This window comes from Venturia canescens, chromosome 7, assembly GCF_019457755.1.
Source record: "Venturia canescens isolate UGA chromosome 7, ASM1945775v1, whole genome shotgun sequence".
Taxonomy (NCBI): Eukaryota; Metazoa; Arthropoda; class Insecta; order Hymenoptera; family Ichneumonidae; genus Venturia; species Venturia canescens.
In genome coordinates, this window is record NC_057427.1 from 9,371,367 (window position 1) to 9,392,177 (window position 20,811).

A 20,811-nucleotide genomic window follows, 5' to 3' on the forward strand; every position below is an offset into this window, starting at 1 on the left:
TCCGTCGATTTTGTAGACTCTCCTTTCAGCTGAAAGCACGCTTCGGAGGTCACTATGGCGCCACCTTACGGTAGGAATCATCAAACGTCATTTCTATGGGACCACTGTCGGTAAGCGTTACTTTTTTATCCTGACAGACCTCTCACGAGGATTTTCTTCGATTTTTCAACATTATTTTATATTTTTTTACAATGAAATAAAAATACAAGTCCATTATTTTGTTCTGACAAAACGTCATTGAGGCAATTTATGCACGAAACGATTTTCTTGAGAAAGTCTTGAAATTTACACGGAGTTTAAGTGGGTAGTCGACTGACACGCATTTCAAATTTTAAAGGGTTCGTCTTATTGGTTATTAAAGTAGATAAACGTTAGATAAACGTGCTTAAATATAAAGAAAAATGCACAGGGTTATAGGGGCTGGGCGTAAAAAATCGTTTATCTTTTCATATAACGAATGAACGCTTCTTACGAGGTTTATGAAAAAGTACACAATAACAATGAAGAATATAATGAAGGTCTGGGAAAAAAATCGAGACGATTGTCTTACTAGTAATAAAGATAAATTACGTTAAAGATTGAACGAAATTGGTAATGAGCACTCGTAACCTCACAATTGCTTATTTTGGTATTTTGTTTCTCCTTGGCTTGGCCCATTCCTGTCACAGCTTCGTCTTTTTATTAAAAACTTTTTTCTTGATCCATTTCCCTTTGTGTTTTTCCTTTGCGCTCCCTAATGCGATTTTTTACATAAAAAAGTACAGAACTTTCGCCAGGGAGGAATGAAATTTTGGGTTTGGTCAGTGATGGATCCTCGATTAATTTAATTCGCCAAAAGATAAGTTGAAAAAATGTATTTACAATTTCGATTTAATTGCTCTGACTTCAATTTAAAGTGATTATATCTTTAATTGGGGAGTAAAAATCGATCCAATTTAGACACCCATGAAATACGGTCCTTCGGGCATGTTCTACCTTAATTGCAGGTCATTCGACAGGTTTTTTAATGTCAAACTGTCACTGCTTACTTTTGTCAGTTTCACTGCGAAATCGACGACAGAGCTGTCAAAAATTTCTCGATTTATGCGAACAAATAAAGAATCCTAAATCCCCACGCAATTAGCTGTTGGAAACAGAGTGTTCTCATCCAAAAACAATAAAACTGTAAAAAACCGTTTGCCAATCTATTTTTTTTAATGTTCTTGGTTACGAACATGGAATCTTGGCTTTGGTTACCTAAGTAACCTCTCACTATCAACAATGAAATTCCAAAATCTCGAAAGAAATCATCAGCCATTGCTCACCTCTTGATCACAAGTTTGAATACTTTTCAGAAAGAATCTCGATTTTTCAAGCGTCGAAGTCCAACCCCTTAAACCATAATGCAACAATTCCGAGATTCACCAATCACAGTGAAGGGTTTCCATGTTTTTCTCAATCCAATTTTTCCCCTAAAAACCCCGCTTCTAAATGCAATCGATCAGTGGAGTTGGTTCGACGGTAAGCGACGTCCTTGGAAACTTCAAAGAAAGCTTATCGAAGGCAGCATTTCAGAGAGGCGCCATCATTTTAATGCACTATAAATAACTCGGTCAATATCTCGTTTCCGCAAAAACATACGTTCGCCCTGAGAACGACAAAATATCTGAGATTAAACATACGAAAACTATTGAAAATAGTCGGTCAAATCGGCACCAGTTTCCTCTTTCTCATAGAATGACGTCATTTTTCTTCCTGTGAGTAACCACGTGCTGTTCCGGCTCGACAATCAATTCTTCCCCACCCGTTCGTTACAACAAGGCTTATCGGTGACCAGCACAGGCGTTTTCTGACGACAAAACAACAGCGTAGGACTTGCGCAAAGTGTTCCTCGCCGGACATGTTTTCCCCGCATAGCGTCACCGCCCGCACAGACGTTCGAAGCGCGTCAAAAGAGACAAGTTCTTCCGTCGCATGAACAATTCCGATTTTTCTGGAGTAGCCTAGAAAAAAGAAAAAAAAAAAAAAAAAAAAAACAGAAAACGCAGCATTTATTCGTCGAACAACCGCGTTCGATCGACTGCGGATTGTTCTCGCGCGTCAAAATGTGCACGATCAACGCTAAATTTATTCGCCACCCAAACATAAATCGTTACAGGATTCTGGCCCAAGTGCGACGTTTGCATGCGCTTTCCGCATAGCGCACTTATATACAGTTACTCGTTTTGTTTATACAGTAATAGCAAATGTGAGATCAAGATAACACGCTCTCGCTCTATATCGCTCTAAGTTTTTTAAGGCGTCGATTCGAATAGCACCACCAGGCGCAGTTGCATGGAAGCCTGAATATCGATTAGCAGCGTGCCAACAACCACCACCACCGCCTTCGTCGTCTACGACTTCAACATCGTCGTCAGACGCGTATCGCGTCATGGAGGATCTCCTGCTACAAATCGCCAGAGAATCTCAAAATGCTAAACTCTCGAATTTACGGAAATCCGCGCAGGAGGCTTGCGGTGAGTTTTTCTGTCATTTTTCATTCGTTTCGTGCGTAGAAATGCTCCATCGTTAGTGCTCATCTCGCCGATTTTTCTTGTTGATTTCCGGCCATAAGTTTCCGAAGGTTCGATTTTTTCGTCGTTTTTCTATTTTCTTAAAATTCATTTTAAAAATTGCTCGAATTTTCGAAGGGCTCGATTCCAGCCAATTATTTGAATTCAATTTTTCTCAAACATCGTGCCTCCAATTTTTTTTTCTCCCGGTCTCAACATCGCTCCATGGCAATCGTAAACTTCGAAAATATTGTTGTTAAGCAGGCTCAATAGATCTTTCAATTGTGGCAAAGTGATTTCTTTCCCGTTAGACTCATCGGCGTAAATTTTTCATTACAAACCTGTTGATTTTCTGCGAGCTTCCAAAATCTCTACTCGGTTTTCCGTGGCAAATTACAGCGTGCATCGAGCTGTTTGTCAAGAAATAAACATTCGATTATAAAGACTTCGCAAGGAATCGCGAATAGCGAGAAGCTTCTCGTGAAATTCAAATTATTTTTCCATTTTTTTTTTGTTTTTTGTTTTTCTTTTAAATAAAAATAACAACAATCGATACTTTATAGATTTTATGGAAAAGCAACAAGGGCTCTTACGTGATCCCCCGCACGAATTACGAGCCAAATGTCTTCACACAATTCAGTTGGCGTTGGAGACAAAAAGAAGCAAGTTCGTAGCATATGGATTAGCTGGATTGCATGTAAGTTTGTAACGATTTGAAATTTTTTACGTCCCATAAAACACTGATTTCGTAATGAACGAGTTTCGAGCACACGAATATTGTAAACCTGCAGAAAATGTTGAGGGATGACAGATTTCAATCGCCCTACGAACCTGAGGATGATTCACTGTGGCTCCCCGCGCAGATGTTGCACGCCATGGGATCCATTCTGTCGCAATCCGACGACACCCAAACCGACATGCTAAAAGTACGAAATTACGAAAACTCTCTCGTGACCCCCGTTTTATTGAATTCTAAAACGTCTTCGCATTACCATCGAGCGTATTTTTTCGTAGGTTTTACTCCAAGTTGCATGCTCGTCCTACTGGACGATGAACGGACGACTCATTATCGCAATTCTCACGACGTGTTCCGAGGCTTTTGAGAATGGAAATCAAGCCGTCAGGACTGCTGCTCAAGCAGCCACCAGCCAAACATTGAGATCGTTCTGCCTCTTCTTAGGTAAATACCTTCCACTCTCTCCATACTCCACCTTCAATTGCTTGATCCATCAAATATTTTGGGGATCAGCATACCATTGCACGGAGAAAACGAGGCCGATAATTCTAAAGGAAAGTACTAGGAATATAGTATCTCAGGGACAGTACATACGTACTGGATTGCAGCGTTAATTCCAAATTGTTTCATCCACCATAGTAAAAAGACCAATCCCCTTTATTCAAAAGACTCAAGAGTCTTTTTCTCTATAAACATAGTCGAAAATCTTTTCAGTTACTTCAAATGTTTGTATATGGTAAAGCATGCTCGAGCAACCCTGAAAAAAAACTATTTGAATGGTGAAATGTCACACGTATTCGGTGTAGATTCGTTTATTTATCATAGAATTTACTATGCTGATAGTCAAAATTTGTGATTTGCAATACACTTGCACATATCAGTAAGTGCTGGTCTGACACGATGAATAACACTCGAAAAAAAAAAAAAAAACGAAATATAGTTCTGACGTGCATCACTTTTTGCTATCCACATAAATTGGAAAATTAAAAAAAAGCTGTTTGTAATCGGTGGCTAAATACTTTGACAATTATTGGAAAATCGTATATTCCTCACTATACAAAACGAATCCGTTTTCTCTGTGTATTGGAAAATAATGACAATTATTTTATTCATGATACGAATAATGGAGTAGTTTTGTAAAATGAGTCCAATCGATGGTTTCCTTTCGTGGATCATTGCATTGGAATTATTGAAGTGTTCAGTCGTTTTTAAAATTGTCATTCATCAGATGAGGAATGTCAGGAAATGGACGAGAACGCAAAACGCAACAAAAATCTACGGGAAAGAGGAGTTTCTTGTTTCAACGAGGCTCTGCCGATACTCCAATACATTTGCAGTCGACTGGACGAGGCGCAGAAGTACGTGAGCTCACATTCCCCGGTTCACTTGCATTTGTGAAAAACAAATATTGGTCTACAGAAAAAAATGATTTTTGTTGGGCTTTTGGTAGGAAAAGATGCGCGAACAACGCACGAAATGGCAACACCGTAGTCTTCCTTCTCGAGTGTCTTCACACCCTGATCTCGTCTTTGCCACAGAAAATTCACACAAACGCACACTTCACGACTTTCCTCTGGCAAAAATTTTGTCCCGCATTGATTGCTTTTCTCGGTACACCACGAGTCGACAAAACCTTCACGTCGCGGGAGGGAAAAGACACGGAAGTTGGAAGAGGCTCGGGCTATTTGGCAGCCACCCTCAGCTTCGACAGCCATCAAGCGAAAACGGTTTACTGGTAAAGTTTTTTCGTATTCGGTGAAAAAATATATTTTCATCGAACAGACAAATAATTTGTTGCTTTCAGACTCAATAAATGGATTTTACGTACTTTCTCGATCCCAAAATTCTGCTTTTTCTCATCGTTTCGCCCTCGAATGATTATTTTGCATTTTAATCAATTTCAGCATCGGAACTGAACTCGTAAGACTCGTCGGATGCGTCGGGCCTCTTCGTCCCGTTCTCGAATCCGTGTTCCACAGAATGTTGCTCTACCCACCGCCTCAACAGCGACTGGAATCGCTCAAAGCGCTTCGTGAACTGTTGCGAAGTCCGAGCCGAATCGTTGATTTTGCTGGACCTCTGCTGGTCGAAGACGAACGAAATAGTCAACCTCAAAGTGACATGGCGCTGATGAGGCTGTGAGTACTTTATTTACAAATGACGAATCACGAAAATTTCACTTTTGCAGAGATCCTCGAGTCCTCGAAATTCCATTTTTTGGTTGATATTAAAATTGATTCGACTCGAGCAACACTTTTGTACTTAAATCAATAATCCTCGAAGGAAGATCAATGAAAAAAACATTTGAATTCGATGTGATGGTGAAAAGCGACATTTTGCCTCTCATTTTCACAGAGCAATGGATTCCATCGAAGAGTCAGCGACAGCAGCTCAAACGATTTTGTTCGCCAGTGTTTCTTGCGTCGTCGCTATGCTGTCGGCGCTCCAAGAACTCTGTGAAGGAAAAGCTATAAGTCACAGTTACACTTGTACAATAAACAGTTTATACGAGGATCTCGAGGCTTGTGATTATCGCGGTCCGCTGACTTACCAAAGCATGGCAAGATTACCGAAAACTTACAGGTACTGTGAAGCAACATTATCACAAGAAGCGTTTCTGAAATCTGATTTTTCGATTTATTTGAACGAACGATCTTCGATTCAGAGAGCAATTGGAGCTCATGAAAAAGGGCAGCGGTTCGGAATCCGACTCTTCCGGACACGGTCCATCGGAAGACGGTGATTCAACGGACACCGAAGGCCCGCAGAACGAGTCGGACGAGGTCAACGAGGAAAATAGTATAGACGAGAACGATTATGCTTTAGAAAACGAGCGAGAACGACTTAGACTTGAAAAATTGCCAAAGTGCCTTCACGTCGGCAGACAAGTAGCTGAAGAATGCAACGTCGACGTGGAGCGTCACAATGCACGAAAATTCGTAAAGATTTTGAAAACTGATCTCATTCCAATAATACTGACACTCAGGAGCAACATCGAAGTCGATGAAGCTTTGCAGAATTTTGCTTCGGAGTATTGTCAAGGTGGGAAGAAAAATTGTCCCAATTCAGGTGGAAATAAAGTGACGAATCGTCGTCGATTATTTGTTTGCTTCAATTTACATTTTTCAGGCGTTTTTTTATCGCAACAAAAGCTCCAGGACGAGGGCGAGACGAACGTTGACTCGTGTGCCTTAATTACGATCATGAACGCTGATGGGATTTATCTCGCTACGTATGCAGCGCTTTTACTCAATCTCAAACTCATAAGAATGAATTATTATTCAGACGAGAGTCGTCAAGTTCCCATAAGCGAGGTTAGTCCTTAAGGTCCATCTATTCGACAACTACTCTCCATTTTGGATGCGAAAATATGAACTTTTGACATTCTCATGGTCCGTTAAAATTGCATTCGAAATGAAAACTATCGAAACATATTTTTTCGAGTAAATAAGAATTCGAAGAAGAAATATTCGTTAAACTGTCAAAAATCTGCCGAATAGTTGATCCGAAATAAGAATTTACTTATTTCACGAATTACTTATTTTTCTACAAACTGATGTTACAACTTAAAAAATTTCGCAATATCGACAATTCTACAATTTGGTACTTTGACATATTGAAACCCAGTCAAAATTTACGGAAATTCTAGGAACAATTTGTAGAAGAGGTCCACGGGTCCGGCGTGTTAGTTTATTTATCAGCGACGTGGCTTTCGGAGCTTTACCAACAAATCCTCGCCTGCAATTTGCTAGAAAAGCGTGGCTACAACCCGAATTCAACGGAGAACAATGCATTGGTTAATATCCTCGTGGGTGAGTAAAAAACGACCTTAATAAATGTTCTCTCCACTCGGATATTCTCAAAATGTTTATTTCCGTGACATTTTTTTAAGACGTCGACGGTATCAGCGGCAGCCAAAGGGGTGGACAATTACTTTCCGATTATCGTAGACTCGAAAGAGCCCAATTATCGCGGAGTGAACCGACCCCGGAAGCTGAGGCCGGTGCGAAGCTGTCGCGAAGAGTTCTCACTTGCTGTTGGGCCAGTATGATAACCGTTCTTACCGCTGGACTCAATCCAGCGAAGGAAGACTCGAACAAGGGAATTCTCAATCGGGATGGTGCGAGACGAGGAATCAGAGACACCGTTGTCCTGGCTCTCGAAGGACTTCACAAAGCTGCGACTCTCAGCAACGTTCTGGGTTTGTATTGACTCGAAAAAAGTGATCGATTTATTACATTTCTCATTTTCGAGTGTCCATTTACGAGTGCCAGTCTTAACATCGTTTCTTTCGATTTTTAACAGGCTTGCAAAATCGGTGCGGATCGATTTTCGCACTTCTGGCTAAAGCCGCGTGCACCGAACCCGCAATTTCCAAACTTCGACGTACGAAAGATGTACTGAGACTAAAATTACAGAATCGAGCAACGAATATTCACACTTCGCATGCTTTGAGCATGGAAGTTTTGCTGGGACGTGGATTGGAGCTGGGGAGTCACGGGAGCGATTGTTGGCCCCATGTTTTTACGTGAGTATAACAAAAAAATGTTTTGCCACCGATGAAACCTCGAATTTGAGTGTTCGAATTTTAAAAATAATCAAAAAATCTTCAGATTATTAGAAAAATTTTGACATTTTCATCAAGATAATCAAAACGACTGTCAATTTGAAAGTGTTCAATTCCAAACAGTTGTTGCCTTTACGTGAGCAAACTGGAGCACGACTTTTTCGGAAAAAATCAAAATCCTTCGATGCCACGAGTCCATCAGAAGCGAGAAAAAAAGGATTCCACGTCGAGCAGCGATGCCAAAGGGAGTCAAGACAAGCTTAGGTTTAATTTCAACATTATGGACGAAGACGAAACTTGGTGAGAAACGATTCGATAAAAACGAAACATTTTGTTCGGGTTCAAAATTCCCTGTTCAAACAATAATTGTCACTTTTATATTTTGTCTATTATTAAAGCGTGGACGTGTACAGTTTTTTGTCAACGCCGTACAGTCAGAATCCTTGTGCCGATACAATACCAAAAATCATTCAAGAATCAAACGCCGATAATCAGTTCAATGGAATACTGCCAGCTGATTACGCGGCCAAAATTATTTGCGTTCTTTCGCAAGAGGTCGACAGACTGTTCGAGAACGCTGCTCTGAAACTCAACCTGCGTGCACTGTGCTTGTTTCTAACCGCACTTTGCAAGGCCAGCAAAGATCAATTGTTCAAAACGAGCGATGGTCGATCTAAGGAAAGCACCAAATTTTGGTGGCGTCGAAGCAAACCGAGGGACGACGAATTGAACGTTTTGCTGCTTTCGAGACTCGGTGAAGTGATGCTCAAGTGTGTCAAGAGTGGGAGGCCCCTCATCCATGTTATGAGGGTAAATAATCTTCGAATGTTGCAATTATTCATTGATTCTGCTCAGTCACGAAGACACGACTCATTTTGATTTTGATGTTTTTTTAAAAAAGGTCTGGAGCATTTTAGGTCCCCATTTCATGGAAGCAGCTTGTCACAAGGATCGTGGCATTTCGAAAAAAGCGGTTCAATGCATTCACGATTCCATGGCAGCTTTGTTGAACGAGCAAGTCGAATTGCCACACTTTCATTTCAACGAAGCGCTCTTCAAACCGTTCGAGAATCTTCTGTGCCTCGAACTGTGCGACAGCGATGTCCAAGATCAGGTAAAAAAAGACGTTTCGAAAATTCATCCAGCATCATCCCGGAAGGGATCACTTCTTGCTTGAGGGCATTTGATTCTCGAATCGAAGAAGGATTTTCTTGATGTCTGAATCTTTTGGAACTTTCGCGATAATTGGTTTGCAGAAATGTTAATATTGAAACATTTAGAAAAAACGGTACTAGCGAAATATCGTTGGAGAAATTTCTCAAGTGAAAAACTCAATCCTTTAACAAAAAAGCGTCGATAATCATGCGAAAAGCGAATCAGGAAACAATCCTCAACTCGAATATCAAAATTCCGTAAAAAGAAATTCGTTTAAAATCAAACGCACTCGCGTTCGACCGAGATTCGAGAAGCAAAAGTGCCCTCGAGCCATGAATTCTCAAAAAATCAGATCACCAACGATATATCCAAGCAAAACGACCGTCCAACAGATCATAAGCTGCATCTGTGAGTTCGTGGAGACGAATAGAACGGAGATTCGTTCGGGTTGGCGTCCGTTGTTTGGTGCATTGCGAGTAGCATCGGTCGGCAACGTGGAGACCGTGGAGTCGGCGCCGTTGTTGGAGGTTTTTCGAGTCTTCCTCTCGACGGACAATACGTTGGTGTTCGCGAACGCGGCTCTGGATTGTATTCTGTGTCTGCTCCGTCACGTCAGAGGTCCTGGCGATACGGAGCACAACGTGAACCAGTTGGAAGAGGGCAGCATTCCCAGCGACGGATCAGCGGCGACGTCGGACACGAGGAAGATGCGTCTTTGTTTGGAGAGTTTGAAGTACTTGTTGAATTGCAGCGACATACTTTCCTCGATGTACCAAATGCCGGGTTGTCCGATATTCCATTCGGCTCAGAGAATCCAAGTATCGACGATTCCCCAGTACGTCGATCCGGTCATACCGAATTCAGAGTTCACGAGATTCGACAAAAATTCTGACAGCATCCAAGAGGTCGTGGCTGACGTATCGTACGACGCTTTGTCGAGGGTCGAAAAGGCCCAGACGATAACACTACAGAGCATGGACAAGCCCAGTGGAATATTGAGAGTCTGGTACCTTCTGATCGAGGGTTTGGCAAGTGCCACTATGATTTGTCCGAAGCGTTACCAGCCCCACACGCTGGAAACTCTCTTCCATTTACTCCGGGACATCCTGAACGTTCCGGGCCCCGATTTCGCTTTGTACTGCGTCAATCATTTGCTGCTGCCAATGGTGCAAAACTGGCTGAGAATAACATCCAAAATAAATCTCGGTTGGGAGAACTTCGCAGCGAATTTCAAGCAGTGCTGTGGCCTGACGACCGACCTCGTCGTTGATTATTTGAACCACCTTCAAGGGCCTGACGTCAAGAGGAGCGAGAAACTCGTTCCGCCCACGACCCTCATGATCAAACAGCTTTTTCTCGTGATGGCCGAGTGCGTCGTCCAACAAACGGAGAGCATCGCTAGATTGGGCTGCGCTTGCATAAGGTAAATTTCTCGAGACTTTTCCTGTCGAATTATTTCGAATCGAGAGCTTCGGTACGGAACGTTCATCCGCAAAACTTCGATCCCACATTCCGCAGTCTCGACTGCAGAAACAATGACACGCCCAAAAGCAGTGCTTTTTCTTTTATTTTTTTTATTTCACAATGCATAACTACGGTGCATAAGATACGAGAACACTTCGCGAACTAAATCTTAACGTCGTCTTTCCTGATCCTCGCTGCGGCTGCTGCTGCACAGTTTGCTGCCGTAGCTCTGCCGTGGGTGTCAAATTTCGGTGGCTACTTTATCCATCCCGACAGCCCGTCAAGCTTCGTTATCGTCTTACACGAGTGCACTGAGCTCTGTCAACGATACACACTCAACCCTCGCGCACACGCATTCCATATCGTGTAAATGAAAAAAAAAAAAAACAAAAAATCACTCGTTTTTCAATGAAACGAAGAAAAAAAAGGAATCGACGGACCGACGACTGAGCATGCCATCGGGTCACTTTTCCATCGGACTGTTCTATCACACCAATGAAATGCTTCGTCTTTTCAATCCTCATCGCTTCTCCAAAATACAAAATTCGACAAAACTTTAGTAACGATTGCAGCGAATTACCTTTTTCTTGTTGCACCCGCACTAATAATGCTCGGGTTGGTTAAGGCCTTCTCGATCGCATTTCGAACTCAAGAACAAGCTCCACTCGCTTCCGCTGGTCCCACACATCCAACGGTAATTCTATATCCTCGCTCCGGAGGGATATCGATGTTACGCTCTGCCTCTGTACGCGCGTTGATCTTAGAGAGAAAAAATCGTCAAATGATTTTCTACAGTAAGGCAATCGAGACGTGACAGTGAACGAGTCGAGAAAACAGCGAAACGTATCGCCAAGTAGGCGTCTCGGACAACTATCCTCCGCTTGAAATCCTAGGCGCGACTCGTTTTACTGTATCGACGCGAGTCGAGTTCTTTTTTCTGTCTTGCTGGACACGTTGGAGAAAAAACTTTGAATTTTTTGTTTCCTTCGAAACGACCGTTACGATGCAGAGTTTATTTGAATTTTCGTTTTTCATATTTCTGTGCTGTGGGGTTCAGGATTCTTTAAACTCTTTATTTTAAGCTACTTTTTCTCAGGGCAAATAGCAACTGGACAGAGGTTCAGGGGAACTTTGGGAAACTTCAATCCTGAGAGGGATTTTAGGGACTTTGTACCAACGCGAAAATTCAGAATGAGAGCAAACGATGCACGGGCGATTGGCCACTTACCCAAATCCTGACTTTCGTCAGTTTGATTTGGGAGGCTGCTGCGGGCCACGCACCGACCGTCGATCAATTATTGACTCACCATTTCTGTTTATAGCAGGAAAATGTTTTGTTACGTGACGAATTCGATTTTTGGGACGACGGAGTTAATAATATTTCAGAAAATTCACGAACGTGAGGTTTTTTCAAAAAAATTGGTGCAGCCTTTTCTTATCGATTTTTGGAAACGGTTAGGAAATCAGGGATTCCATGATGCTCGATATTTTAATCAGGATCCGTCACTTCAACAGATTATTCAGCGTCGAATTGACCGAGTTATGATCTCAATAACGATCGTAAATGTTTGTCTTTTTCAGGCACGTACTCGTTTCCAGCGGACCAATATTAACACCAGAACAGTGGGAAGTGTGCGGTTTAGCCTGTTATCGTGCATGCTCCAACTCACTCCAGGAACTTCATCAGCTTACGATGGCTTTCTCACCGAGGTCCGAATCCTTCTACGGTGATATTGCCCAGGTGAAGGTCGCGGCTCGTCGTGACGCCACGCCCGAGGAGACCGAAAGATTACGTCAGTTGTCGGCCCAGGTCAGTAACGCAGCAGTCACCAAATCCATTAATCTCATCCGACAAACTTTTTTTTCTCATGTTTTTCTGTCCCGATGATCTACCCATTTTCTTTCATCGCCAGCGAGTTTTCTTTGCTCTGAGAAAATGCTCAAACTCACGTGCAGAATGACCAATTTTAATTGGCAGTTCAATAATTTTGGACAATTTTCTCCTGAAGATAATTTTAGATAGAAATATTCGTAAAGTTTTCTATTTTAATCTCTGAACGATCGATTCTGATGACGCAATTATTTGCCGAATACAATTTTGTGTTTTAACCTTTGTAACCATTGCAAAACTCCACGAGCTTGGAGAGAATCAATTCCTCTTTTATATTTAACGAATGTAGACATTTTCGAAATTCATAAAAACGAAATTTTGATGGAAAATATCGAAGCTCTACACAAAAGTTTTTCATGGCTAAAAAAAGAGTGCAAAATTAATCAGATTTTCCTTCACTGCATATGATAACCTGCGAAGTGTGTCGAAACTGTTATCGCTGTTAATCTGTAGGAAGTAATTTCCTGCTGCGTCCAAATAAAATGTATTATTCATAAGTCACTCATAGACTTAATCATTAAATTATAGTGATACTGAGGTAATTATGATTCATTGTGAGATTTCATGAAATTGTACAGTTTTTACTGGCTACCACACTTTTTTTACACTTTCATCTCATTCAACAACGTCACCAACATTATTTCATTACAATGACAAATCGTTGACTGATGGCTAAACAAAAATTGAACCGATCATCCCACCAACTGTCAAACCAACACCGCAAACACTTTTGTACGTTATCAGTCGATGTAACTGCACACAACTCGCAGCAGTGAGGAAAAAAAGTTGATGAATTGGCTGAAAAATGTGCTAAGTTCAAGTTTAAATGAATTGAAATATGAAATTTGATGTTTTTATTCCCAAACGAAGGTCAATTTTGTCATTTTTTTTTCCTGTGCAAGTTTTTCGTTGTTCTAATCATGAAAAAATCAGTTAAGAGCGTGTACATGCTTAAGGAAAATAGTTTTAAGTGAAAAGTATTTTCATATCAATTTTCTCGAATGATTTTCTCGAAGCATTGTCCTTCATTTTATACTCGATCACATAAATGCTAAAATCTGAAGATTTTTCAAGATATCATAACACGAAATAATGCAAAAAAGGTGTTTTGCCCTTGATCGAATCTTTCAAGAAGTCAAAGGAATATGAAATATGAAATTCTGCCATCTTTTCAACTCCAGAACGTCTTCAAATGGTCGGAAAAAATGGAGGGCTAATTGCGGCTTTTGACGATTTTTAGGAAAAAAATTGTAGGTTAACTGCTCTTCGCAGTTTTCAACACCGAAAGAATTGTACTGTGAAAACGTTCTGAAAATCACAGAAGCAAAAGTTCAACGTAAGAGATCGTTGTCCAGCAACAATCCAACGTCCAGTCAATTTCAGAAAAACCCCGAAATAGTAAACAACAAAAAAACCAATTTTTAACAAAATCCTACCCCTTTGAGAATTTTAACTTTTTGAAATTTAATTTCATGATCTTTCGCGTTGTAAAATCACGTACGAATTCCAATTCTACTTCCTTTTTCCATCCCATCTTCGAGCTCAGACTTTTTTTTTTCATAAAAAAACAATTTCACAAAAAACTCCCAACAATCAAAAATTCGAATCCATTCTTCACACCGGTTCTCCAGTTTCAGTGATTCTCCGTCACAAACATTACAATTCTTTTGGTACGATCGATGTGTGGTTGTTGTGTGCTTTTCCCTGCTGAACCTGACTTGATCTCAGGTGAGCCAGCTACGCGAGGTATTGACTGCCGTGAAGAGGCAGAACGCGGCGTCACTGCCGACGACGCCTTTCGAGGATTCGGTCACCATTGAGACGACACTGCTCGACCAGCACACTACTTCCTACCCCGTCGGTTGTAGGCAGCACACCACACCCCCCGATTACACTAACACTACTACTACTACTACTAGTACTACTACTACTACTACTACTTCGTCGAACACTACGGCTGGCCCGCAATGGCTTTAGCCGTCCACGGTAACTCACGTCATGGATTTTAATTACAGACGAAGAATGAGCCAAAAGAGTGACTCATTTAAACAAAAAGAGCAATAATGAGATATTCCACGTCTTTTATTCCACCATTTTTAATAAAATTATCATTTGTTTATTCACCACAGTTTTTACTCACCTTTATGCAGAATGATTTTTATCTTTGTTTTTAACACTGCTTGTATTAATTTCAACGAATTTTGCAATTAATTATATCGCGTTGTTGATTAATTGTATTTCAAAGAGGGGCACGAGCAGACGAAAATTTACGTTGTAAAATATAAAACTGCATCGCGGAGGCCACTGTGGTCTGATTTAAAAAAAAAAAAAAAATACAGTCGATTTTTTCGAGTCCCATTTCTAGTTCGAAATTCTCGTGTTTGACACGGTTCTCTAACGAATTAGTTGCAATATTTGATCCGAAAGCGTACAAAATCACGAGTTACCAGCTCACTGTGTGTGTGTGTGTGTGTGTGTGTGTGTGTGTATGTGTGTATGTGCCTACATCAAAACATTCTCATGGTCTCTTTTTTCTTTGATTCTCTTTGGAATTTTTAGTTGAACATGCACTCGCTGGTAGACGGCCCATACATCACACCGAAATACACTCTCAAACGCGACGGACTCTCTGTTGAGACTTGGAGATATTTTTCTGTGCTTTTCTCATAAACGCCAAAACGATGGTGTTCCAATGACTTTTCGATTAATTCCTTTCACTTTGTTTGTGTCTAATGAATTGGCTTATATTTTTATAAAAAGCAAACTTCTCGTCCCACCAAATACTCAGCAAGTCAATGAATTCTCTTTTCAAATGATTTATTCATTGGGAAAATGACTCCGTCGCTCACCAGTCAAGTTTTTTACACTTGTTTTTACTCTTTTAGAAGAAAAAAATGAAAATAATTGCACGTAATTCTATCACAGTTGTCATGAATTAATTACAATGATCACCATTAAAATCCATGGCTTGAGTCCATGGCTAGAAAATATCGGAATATTCTGATGATATACATGTATATATAATCGAGTAATGAAATCAAGATTTACCACGAATAATATAGTTTTTCTTTGTCATAGAAGCTGCAGCTTTTGTAGTGCGCACACTCATATAATAATATTACTATAACAAATAATGGCATATTGTTGATAATACATATTTTTGTACGAAAAAGAAGTAGCGAAAATTGAAAGTATTGGAAAAATTTTACCATCACATGACCCCCAACAAAGTTGTCTTGATTAGTGAAAATTTCATTGATCTTTCAACATTTTTATCTTGCCCATTCTTATCGATGTTGTTTCCTCCTTTCATACACCCCTAATGTCTTATTCATTAGTCTGCGTTGTAAAATATCCATGAATTTCAATTTGAACCCCCCCCCCCCGTTGAATCATTAACGCCGTAATTACAGATTTTGACAACATTTTCTTTCAAATAACAATAAGAAAAAATAAGAGAATGTTAAGAATAAATTACGCGATAAATATTTCTCGACATGCAATATTTATCGGCGTTAATTGGTTCTAAAAAATTCAACCAATCGTTCAGTAAATGAATGAAAAAACACTATTAAAATGGCATCGAAGGAGCAACCATTGAAATACAGCTTTGAGGCTCAACCTCCTCTGCTTTCTCAGGTTTTCCTACTCGCTGAACAGCGCACCGACGATCCCAACAAATCTACTGCTGACGAACGATCTTACGTCTTCCTTTTGTACCCACCGTCAATCGCTACCACTCTAAATCCCGATTTATACATCGTCAAGGTCCAGCTCAAAGCCCTCGTCGTAGGACTCCTCGTTCATCAGATGCTTTTACATTGCATCGCAAGCATTTTACTCCAGGGCACCGATTCACTTAAAACTAGGTAAGAATAACGTTGCTTTCAGCCACTCAATCGATCGATCACAAAAAATTATCAAATTCTCAAACACATTCGAAGCAAAAATATTCTTCAGAAAAATTTTGAAACAAAAAATTCCATGAGAATTAAAAGCAACTTTGGAAGTAAACAAAAATACATTTTAAGGTGGATGGATCGCGACGATACAATGTTGCCATGCTAAACCATGTTAAAAATATTAAGAATTTCAAAATGGTAAGAATTTCATAATATTTGGTAAATGTATTCTTTAAAAATATATAAGACAATATACATTTTTTTAGATTTTTCTACCTCGTAGCTCTCGAGTAATTGAACACTAAAGTTCACGTGTATAAGCATAGAGTTTACATATACACAGTTATACATCTCGTACATAAAAACTTCGATTCAACGCTCAATTGTTCGATAACCACGTGGTAGAAAAAATTTGAAAAAAATTGTGTTTGTATACTTGATGCCAAAGAATGTTATCGCCAAATTTTATCAAATTCTGATTATTTTGATTTCGTGATCCACCCTTTTTAATGAAGAATCGAGTACAATATTCGATCGATCAATTTGGTTGCCCAGCAGTTCTTAAGGAAGTTCAAGCGATATATAATAGGATACCATACGAAAAATACACGAGAGTTAATGAATTGAAAATTTGCGTGAATCATGTTGAACAGTGCTTAATAATGTGTGAAAAATTTGGAGAAGTTTCATCGTCTGGTAATTGAGATATTCAGTGTTGAAAATGACAGGTTAATCACGCACTCTTATGGAAGCTTTCAAAAAATTGCGAACCTCAACGATAAATATCTCAATTTCGAGGCCGTGAATCATCGGCATATTCCGTCAGAAGTTTAATATCGCTTTAAGCTTTCTGTTTAAAAAATTGTATTGTGCAATAGTTGGAAAATAATGTTTCCATAAGATACGCTTGAGCCTCCTTAAATATTAGAATCACTGAAATTAATGATTTTTCAACATTTTGTTATTCCCAGTTTGGGTCAAACGATTCTAAAACCAGCGAATTCGCCAACGACGAACGACAGCCCGAATTTTGACAACGTTCCTCGCTTATCGTCGCGTCACGTGGACATATTTCTGGCAGCTCTGGATCGTTCAGCCGCGGCAGCCCACAGGTTTGACTCCCGTCCCGGGCTCAAGTTTTTACTCCAAAAAGTGGCGAACCTCGAGCAGCCAGCAAATTTGTATCGACAGGCTGGTGCTGCGTGGAGCATTAAAATCGTAACGTTGTTCGAGCTGTGCCTCGAAGAGCTTTCGAAGAGCAAAGTGGATCTGGAGTCGGTGAAGAAAGTGATCAATTCCAGCGACAAAGTCGATTCCTCGGTCGATCGAAACCTGGTGAAACGGTTGAAACAGTTGAAAACGACTTTCGACGACTTGTGCGAAACTTACGTCGAGATCGTGATCGATCGCGATGGCAAACACTGCATGGTCGACATATTTGCGGAAAAAAAGATGTTCCTCCTCATCGCACAACCCGACGATTTTCCTGTCATCACGATCAAAGAATCGACGAATGAGACGTCGAACGACTCCGAATTTGGGAGAAACAAGCCGCAGTACGATTCGGCGAGCTTCAAATCGCTCGACGAAGCGATCGATGAGCGGAAGGAAAACGACGATGCGGCGAGCCTCGACTCAAGAATCAACGATCCCTACGTCGGACCCTCGAGACCTTTGAGCGTGTACGATTTCGGGGTCGAATACTCGACCGATTCGGGGCCGGAGTCGGAGGCTGAAATCGACGAGAATTCTTCGAGACCTCCATCGCGTTTAGGCTTTTCCGAGAGGAAAAAAATAGTCTGCGAATCGGGAAGAACGTCGCGAGAAGACGGCGCCAGTACTGGTCAAAGTTTCGAATCCCCCGAGCTGATTCGGGCCAGTTCAAGCTCCATGGAAAAGATCAACGTCGATGAGACGAGACCTTACAGTCGAGAAACTATCGACGACGATGCTGAAGTGAGAGAAGTGTTTTCGGGCTCGCGAACGAGAACCAAGTCCAGACGAAAGAGCGAACACGTTTTACTCTCCCAACGAAACTCACTGAAATTTTTGATCGCCAAGGACGATTGTTATTCGGACGATCCTGAAGGTTACAAAGTATTGAGATCAAGATCGCTCATGGATCTTCAAAGATCTTGCGATTTTTCGATTGGAGAAAGGTCCAACAGATTGGGAACGAATTTTTCTCACGGCGACATCGTTTTGGACGATGAAAGATCGTTCCGAACTCCTTCCGACTTGTCCGAATCAGGGGAAGCTTGCTCCCGTTTGAGAAGCCGTTTTTTGAGCAGCAGCGAAGTTTACGCTTCGAAATTCAACGATTTTTCAAATTTCAATCGATTTTACGGGCACGCTGAATCACCGCGAACTTGCTCAATGTCCTCAGACAACGAAGCTCTCAATTTGTCGATGGTAGAAAGAACACGATCTCGATTTCTCACCGACCACTCGAGCTGCGATCGCATCGTCGAACACTTCGACTCCTCGAGAAGCACCTCGAACTTGTCGGGGACAGTCCCATCGGAAATCAATCAAGAACCAGAGCTCTTCAATGACGCTAACAACATGGAAGAACTTCTGAAAGATTACGAACGTACCAAACGAGGCTTTCGAACGAACCCTTTTCTTCAGGACGTCGGAGAGGAACGCAACCACGACGAACACCGCTCTTTGAATCAACGCGGAGATTCCCAGAGCCGAAATGCCGTTGGAAAAGATAGCGAAGCGCACAGGAAAGCTTGGGCTGAAACTCTCAGCACTGCACTCGAATGGGCGCTCGCTCTGCCGGTAATTTCATTTTTTTCGCTAGGCATATTCCACTCACTTTTTGCAATGCACATTTAATGTTCCGTCCCAAAATAAAAAAAAAGAGAGTTGGCGACGTCTGAAGAACAAATCATGGAATCAACTTGATTTTTCCATGATAAAATTCCCATGATAAAAACTGCCTTAACAATGATTTTTTTTTCAATAATTGTAATAAATTAATTGGCTGTTGATTAATTTCAACAGAACTTTTAATGTGCTACTAATCGTATAAGTTCGTGTTCTCACAACGTTCCATTTGAATTTGGCAGGACGACAAACTGGCGCCTCTTCTTCCGGTCCTCGTCGATGGGATAAGAAACCTGACGAAATACGCCGTAGATCCGTTGCTGAAACAAAAACTTGCGGCAATTTTCCATCGAGTCGTCGTCATTTACGGTTTGACGAGTAATTAAAAACCAAAATTTTTCAATTGAAAAAATCGTGATCTCAATTATTGAAGAACGATCATTTTTCACTACGAACTACGCATTCAAAACTTCCTAAAGAAGATCGACACGTTAAATTATTATTCGTCGAATGTGTTGCTCAATTATCGTGATGTTTCCTTTGCGGGGGCACATTTCGTCATCCCCCAATTGAGTGAACTGCGATTTTTTATATGTTCAATTAAGAGGAGTTTGAAAAAATCGAATTTGAGTTTAACGAATTCGTCAGCTGTTTCAATTTCTTTTTAGTCATAAGTTGAGCGCTTTGCTTGATCCTTTCACTTTCCCAAACACGATTCATAAACAGCAAAACACTAATTTTGTTAGCAACGGTACAAACGAGTGGAGCATCGTGTCGGATTTGAAAAAACGCTTCGAGTTAATCAAAACAGTTTTCGACCATTGATCAAAATAATTTAACGTGCCAATCTCGAATCCCAATGAAAGAAAAAATCTTTTCAACCACGAAGAAATTTTACCGATAACGAAAAAATTTCGGAAAGAGCAGATAGAACGCGCAGTACAAAAGAAAAAAAATGTTTTGAAAACAAATATTTGCAGAGTTTGAAAATGAGCAGTCCGTTATCGACAGTTTAATCCCCACCGATGGATGTGCAGGTGAAATATAAGCATGATATTATCGTGTACGAATATTAAAATGCTGAATTACAATAAATGTACACTCGTTGTAATATATTAATAAGAATGTGCTATGTATAAATACATATTATTTTTCGAAAGCGTCGTTCTTCGAGTAGAGCATGGAGCAAGCATTAGACATGTTAGAAAAAAAGAGAAAAGAAGAAAAGAACAAAAGTGATGATAAAATATTGAACAATAACCGTGTATTATATTCTGCTGACAATGAATAACTGAAAAAATCCTCGAATCGAAATTCTGCTTACTCTTTATTCGCATCCATTCCCTCATTGTGGGTTTCCAATATCGAAATTCGTATTCCATGAGAAATTAATACTCACGCTTTCATCGTTGAACCGAAGATGTTCGGAGAATTTTAATTTTTGTGAAACTTCAGCGTAGTCCGAAAGGCTGGGGATGAAAATGAATAAATTTTTCTACGTGTGGCTAATAATGGAATGAAAAATACAATGAGATGCAACGAATTTCGTCTTAAGTAGATTTTTAAGGAAAAACCCAGTTTCGGTTACAATAAAATTTGAATCGTGTATAAAATTCAAACCTTGCTGTAACCACACCTGGGAGTTTTTCCTTCGAAATCCGTCCAAGATAGTTACATCTCCGATACTACTAGAGACCTCCACCTAGAATTATGCATAAAATTGCTCGGAA

General features: G+C 40.5%; 1 protein-coding gene across 2 annotated transcripts; it reads left to right on the forward strand.

The window, feature by feature from the left end:
* The first annotated feature begins 1,927 nt into the window (after positions 1 to 1,927).
* Positions 1,928 to 20,395, forward strand: LOC122413138 (brefeldin A-inhibited guanine nucleotide-exchange protein 3). 2 transcript variants are annotated; one of them, XM_043423298.1, is made up of 21 exons: positions 1,946 to 2,495; positions 3,095 to 3,228; positions 3,323 to 3,457; positions 3,546 to 3,711; positions 4,496 to 4,625; positions 4,718 to 5,002; positions 5,172 to 5,405; positions 5,623 to 5,850; positions 5,933 to 6,309; positions 6,397 to 6,581; positions 6,917 to 7,079; positions 7,160 to 7,468; positions 7,573 to 7,795; positions 7,958 to 8,134; positions 8,233 to 8,644; positions 8,736 to 8,948; positions 9,382 to 10,412; positions 12,035 to 12,263; positions 15,984 to 16,213; positions 17,218 to 19,033; positions 19,324 to 20,395. In XM_043423298.1, exons 1-21 carry the CDS (start codon positions 2,411 to 2,413, stop codon positions 19,465 to 19,467), a joined length of 6,906 nt encoding a protein of 2,301 aa, XP_043279233.1. In that variant the 5' UTR covers positions 1,946 to 2,410; the 3' UTR covers positions 19,468 to 20,395. The 2 variants fall into 2 exon arrangements, with proteins under 2 accessions (XP_043279234.1, XP_043279233.1); XM_043423299.1 differs by lacking the exons at positions 17,218 to 19,033; positions 19,324 to 20,395 and adding an exon at positions 14,073 to 14,330 and having other exon boundaries at positions 1,928 to 2,495; positions 15,984 to 16,098.
* The last annotated feature ends 416 nt before the right edge of the window (positions 20,396 to 20,811 follow it).

What these genes read in the sequence shown, in the direction of transcription:
- LOC122413138 (XM_043423298.1), top strand. Translation starts at nt 2,411, where the DNA reads ATGGAGGATCTCCTGCTACAAATCGCCAGAGAATCTCAAAATGCTAAA. An exon ending in CCCAAACCGACATGCTAAAA is followed by an intron (nt 3,458 to 3,545) that starts GTACGAAATTAC and finishes ATTTTTTCGTAG; the next exon opens with GTTTTACTCCAAGTTGCATG. An exon ending in ATTGGTTAATATCCTCGTGG is followed by an intron (nt 7,080 to 7,159) that starts GTGAGTAAAAAA and finishes CATTTTTTTAAG; the next exon opens with ACGTCGACGGTATCAGCGGC.